At 47.5% G+C, this 6,000-nt stretch overlaps 1 protein-coding gene across 5 annotated transcripts in view; it reads right to left on the bottom strand.

The window, feature by feature from the left end:
* fray (oxidative stress responsive kinase frayed) overlaps window positions 1–6,000 on the bottom strand; it is a 293,102-nt gene that overhangs the window by 139,077 nt on the left and 148,025 nt on the right. Inside the window, exon 1 of one of the 5 annotated variants that reach the window (XM_037429833.2) lies at window positions 153–468. The exons of the other annotated variants lie outside the window; for them this stretch is intronic. Coding sequence (XP_037285730.2) covers window positions 153–214 — 62 coding nt within the window. The 5' untranslated portion in view covers window positions 215–468. Of the gene's footprint in view, window positions 1–152; window positions 469–6,000 lie in introns of those variants that run through there. 5 annotated transcript variants of the gene reach the window in all.

The raw sequence follows: 6,000 nt of genomic DNA on the forward strand, positions 1-6,000 counted from the left end.
AATCTAGAGGATTAAGCTTAAACAGGACTGGAGAAGTTCAATAGCTGCACGCCCGTAAGTGCGCAGAAATAGGTGCGTGAACGGTGACACGACCGCGGAAGCGACGCCGGTATGAGCGAGCGCACTCGGTCGCTACACGCGGGGTGACTGACCTGTTGGCGAGAACCCACTGGCACGTGGAAGGCTGCTCAAGGAGTGCCTTGGCCATCACCATTCCGCCACACTGCGAAGGAATCCGAGGCGCACGCCACAGGTCCAATCCGACTGCCGTAAATGCCTAGCACACGGGACCCGCTAGTTTGCAACACTGCACGTGTGCCACAGTCGAACTGCAAGCGCCGACTTGGACAATTGCAACAGGCCTTCAGCCACCGGGACAGCAAAGGAGAAGACTCCGTTGAACAGATTGAACCACGGTTAACGGGCGAGCTATTCAGTAGCAGTTAGTAGAGTGGCGGAACTTGTCCCAGCACACGCAGGGTGGGAATGATGCGAGGGGACCGTGTCGCTCAGCGTCCTATATACCTTTCGCTCGGCTCCCTTTCCACCGAGGTTAGACTGCTGAGCTCAGGTCCTTCCACAGACATACTGTCATTTTTTTTATCTCTCTCTCTTCTTCCGTGCCCGACACCCGAAAGGAGGCAGAGGTGTTGCAAACGGCAGACGTAATCAGCAGCCGTTCATGCGTGCACGGAGAGCGCGTATATCTCAGCGTGTGTGTCTGTACCTGCCCCGCAAAAGTATGTCGTTATGTGCTTGTCGAGCAGTCCCCGAGTCCTCTACTTGAATCAAAAGAGCGAGTCGCGAAAGAATGGCAGGATGGTACACAGGGCGAGGAGGTAGGAAGAGGACGAGGAAACCGTAATCTGAAGCACGCGTGAATCGGAGGTATATACGACACACCACTTTTTCCATCCATTGTCTGCGCGAGAACGGATCTACGAGTGCTCGTGCCCCCGACTTGCTTGAAGGCGCGAGTGGTGGCGTCGAAAAGGGGGCGTAAAATTGGGCTACTTAGTGTACACTCGTTATTAATTGCATACAGCGGACTATGTCCGTGTAGTTTGATTGCACTCGGCGAGAATTTTTCTTGGCACTGAAGGGAAAGCTACGACGGTGGAGCTTCTGCACATGTAGCACTACACGTGAAGTAGTCCGTTTAGGCGCGCGTCTCGTAACGCTGTGGAAAGTGAAGGAGGCGCACCATTAGCTTTTCACGTATACAGACGCGAACGCAGCTTAGCGGTTGAGGTGCACGTAAAAAGGCGGGACTTTCTTACGTGTTCAAAAACGTGAAGTCACAACTGATGAATTAAAAGAAATACGAATATCAAATCTCCGTCCTATCTCAGATAGCTTCACATAGAAAATAAAGGAGGAATATTTATATCTCACTTTGAAAATATAGGCGCTACTTTGGACCAACATTCACTGACGGTAGAATGCACGCAATTTGGCTCCGCAGCTTTCCCTGCAGTGCCAAGAAAAGTTGTCGCCGAGTATAGATACATGATTGGCACGTGTAGATACAGAGAACTGAGCCTCGTATCGGAATATTCACAAAACTTACGACTTCTTGAGCAACTGTGGCTTGCAATCGTTGCGTGACGGCAACCAATAGAGACGAATTGGTGCAACAGTAACGAACGTATGCGGGACGTAAGGAGTATGAGCACTGATTTCCGGCCCACTTGTGCACGCCAAAAGACGCAATAGCAAAATTTACGGCCGACGTTGCAACATTTCTGATCAATCAAGTGCTCTGAGCAGAAATGTCACATTTTACATCGTACAACCAGAGTAAATTTTAAATGAAAGGCAACGTTCTACATGGAGTTACATAAATATATTGATATTCGGCCCCTTCCAGCGGAAAGTTATATTTTCGTCCTCTTTACTTTCTTGCTATTCACTTCATAATTACTTCAAATAACATCTATACTTTCCTTGAAAAATTACAGGTCGATAGGCTTGCTGTTCACTTTCTACAAGCCATTCCCAAAGACTATAAATAACAGAAAAAAAGAAGAAACTAGAGTTCAATTAAACAGAGGACCAAGGAGGGTTTCGTACAGGCTACAACAGACCATATTCATACTATCAATCAGGTGATAGAGAAATGCACAGAATACAACTAAACCCCATATATAGGTTTCATTGATCAAGATAAGACATTTGATTCGGTCGAGATATTGGCATTCATGCAGGCACTGTTGCATGATGGTGACGACGAAGCATATTTAAATATACTGTAGGAACTCTAGAGCGGATATAAAGCCACCGTAGTCCTCCATAAACAGAGCGACAGAATACCAACAAAGAAGCGTGTAAGACAAAGGTATATAATCTCCTCGATTCTATTCACCACGTGCTTAAAATCCGCGTGATTTCGGGGCCCTATATGTTGGGAAGAGTTAGGAAAGTACCTTGGTAACCTGAAATTCGCTGATTAAATAGCACTGACTAGGAGAATAAATTACAATTCATCATTACTGAATTGGACGAATAAAGCAGAAGGCTATGTCTAAAATTATTACGCATAAAATTAATGTACAAATGTCTTAGGAGAGCAATGCTTTGCGACAGGTTGTGAGACACATGATATTGTGAAGGAATGCGCGCCAGGCAACAACGGAGAAAAACTATGATGGATGAATGGATCGACGAAAAAAATTAATTGGGGTCCTGAAGGATTCCACCCCCGTTTTGTAGGGGTAGGATTGCGGGCTGCTCCCCGTTCCTATATACGTGGGAGCGGCCTGAGAACTGTGAAAGTGAAATAATTAGAAGAATAAGGATCGCGTGGAGTGCAACCGGCAAGCATTCTCAATTCATTAGTGGTAGTTTACCCCTGCCTCTCAAGAAGGAGGCTTGTAACAGCTGCATCTTAGTGGTACTTGCCTACGGAGCATGCAGACACATGGAGGCTTTACAAAAAGGGTTTAACTTGAATTGACGACGACGTGGCGAACGATGCAAGGAGAAGTTGTAAGTGTAACCTTAAGAGACAGGAAGATAGCGGAGTGGGGCAGGGTGCAAACGGGGGTTAAAGATTATATCATCGTTGAAATCAAGAAGATGAAACGGACATGGGCCGGGCCTGTAGCGCATATGGGCAGAATAACCGCTGGTCATGAAGGGTAACTGACTGGATTCCAAGAGACGGCAAACGCGTGAGGGGGAGAATGAAAGTTCAGTGGGCACACGAGATCAGGAAGTTTGCGGCTATGACATTACAGCAGTGAGCACGTGACCTGGTTGAATGGCGAAACATGCTTGGGAGAGAGCGTATATAGCCAGGCTGCTGTTGCCGATGATGATGATTTCCTTGTTTTTTTTTTGTTCTCTTCATTCTCATTAATTTCGTGCCTACCAGTGATGTCAGACGTGACGCTTCCGCTCAAACCACGGGGATCTCGCACCTGTTACGGTTACCGGAAGTTGTACTGCTCACTTTAAAGGATGCCGAAAAGCGCCACCTTGCGTCGTCTGACTGACATTCCTTTTGCGGGACACCCTTCTCATAAAATTCCTAACGGAATGCAGTGCACTCGGCGCAGGAAGTGGACGGGACGTCTCCCTTATTGAGGTATCTTCGGTTCTATCTGTACTCTATGTCTCGTTCGTTATCGGGCGGTCCAAGAAACGTCGGAGGAGAACGTGCTACCGTCATTGCGCGTAATCTCCACGTTAAAGAACCCCAGGTGGTCGAAATTTTCGGAGCCCTCCACTACGGCGTCTCTCATAATCATATAATGGTTTTGGGACGTTAAACCCCACAAATCAATTGCGCGTAATCTTAACTTGCCGAGATTACGCGCCACGTCGCGTGTACGTCGTTCGATAAGCCGCACAGCCGCCGCTTCATTTTGTGCCGGCAGTTCAATCGACGTGCACTCGAGGTTTTCGCCATAATGCGTGCTCGACATCTTCGCCCTACGCCGCTCTTTGCAGTGGCGTACCAACTCTTTCGCGAGAGAGAGAGAGAGAGGGGGGGGGCTAACCTACTTCACTCGTCAGCCGATATATTAGATACAAGAACATAATTGAGTGATTACTGATGTGATGGAAACTATACGTCTTATTTGTTGGTTTCCCCAGCGTGGAGCCAAGAGCGACCACTGTCGCAAACGGGGGGGGGGGGGGGGGAGGGGGTCTCAGTTTTTAAAATTTTTCTCAGTGGGGGAGAAGAGGGAAGCTCGTGCTTCCCTTGCCCACCTCCACTCCGCCCCGGCTGATACGCCTATGGCTCTTTGCCAGACACCCTGTCTCCCTCTGTGTGTGTGTCTCGTTTCTTTCTTACCTATCCCATATTCTTTGTAATCTCTCACGCTCTTTCTCTCTCTTTTACACAGCCGTGCAGTTCCTACGCGCAAACGTATCCCATCACGTCCACGTTCCGCGACATCAGCAGCCGGTGAAGTAAATGGTATCGCGCGGTGACATTGTTGCTGCAAAGATAATTGAGAGCTCCACTCCGAGTGCTCACCGGGGAGGCCCTGACATGCAGTGGGCATACCGCAAGTGACGCGCAAGACTGTGTCGTTCGGGGTTCGGCGTACGCGAATCAGCTGCGGAATAATGTGCGAGGGACAGAAGGAAAAGCATACTCGGACGAATAATCGAGCTCTTTTTCCGTTTCATATGATAACGCCGGCGTCGGTATCGTAGACAAGATGGCACTACTCTGCCGGAGTGTTCCCATTGTTTGGAATGTATGTGTATGATAATATCTGCACATTTCGCATAGTTGGCGTGTTTTTTTGTTATTTTTTATTATGCATCTTGAACGATCAGCTATTGCTATATGTGTTGTCTTGTGGTTCATGTTCCCACTACCCCTAACAATAATGCCTTGTGGCAATGCAGGTGATAATAAATAAATAAATAAATAAATAAATAAATAAATAAATAAATAAATAAATAAATAAATAAATAAATAAATACTCATGCCAACTAGCAAAAAAAATCAGTTTTGACCTAGTGGTACCATCCCCCAAGGAACGAACGAGATGAATGACCTTCCGTATTAACGCAATTTCGCAGAAATGCCGGCGTATTTGTTGGTGTCGGCATCGTTGGTTGTGAACGAAATGTGAACATCTTGGCCATGACTGAAAGATCGAGAGAGATGCAAATTTTCGGGTCCGAGCGAGAATCTAACCTTTGCCTTTTGCGTGACAAGCAAGTGTTGCACCACAGAGCCACGATACTTCTCTGTCTTTTTTTTTTAATTGCGTGGAATCATTGTCTGCAATTGTTGCGAACTGCGCACATGAGCCGCGTTACTTGTCGAATCCGCTCTGGAAAATAAAGGCTACATGAAATTCATGTAGCGGAAGAAGTCTCCTTAATTAACGCGCCATATATTGCGTGGCAGAAGCGCATAGAAACGCGCCAGGCGTCAAGACATGTAGATTGAACAGCAAGTGGTTGCTTTTAAAAGGACCACCTATTACATTGCACTCAGGCATTCTTACTTAACTGCGCTTGCCATGGGCATTACATGATACTTTGAAGCTGCTAATATTTCGCTCACAGTCGTTCGTTACTCTCACAGTGGGTCAGGGAACAAACTGGAGTTCAAGATGCAGTTGGAATCAATAATAATAAATGGACATGGGCCGGTCCCGAAGGCAGGATAACCGAAGGTGATTAAGGGTGACTGACTGCATACCAAGGCACGCAAGCGCGTGGGAGGGAGACAGTAAATTAGGCGGGCAGATCAAAAGTAGCGGTCCAGAGGGCCTGCGAGAGGGCAAAGGGCCATAGTCTTCTGGTCCCTACATGGAAGCGGCCGGCGACTGCTACAGATTCACCTAAAAGGAGGCGTCACAACGCAGTTTCTCAGGACCAGAATAAAGTTGTCTGTCTGTCTGTTGCAGGTATAACGTGGGAGAAGAGAGCCCGGGACAGCGTTGATTGGTGAAACATGGGAGCGGCGTTCTCCCTGCAGCGGGCGTATTCAGGCTGATGATGAGGATGATGTAAGACACAAAA

Source organism: Rhipicephalus microplus, chromosome 1 (genome assembly GCF_043290135.1).
Source record: "Rhipicephalus microplus isolate Deutch F79 chromosome 1, USDA_Rmic, whole genome shotgun sequence".
Lineage (NCBI taxonomy): Eukaryota > Metazoa > Arthropoda > Arachnida > Ixodida > Ixodidae > Rhipicephalus > Rhipicephalus microplus.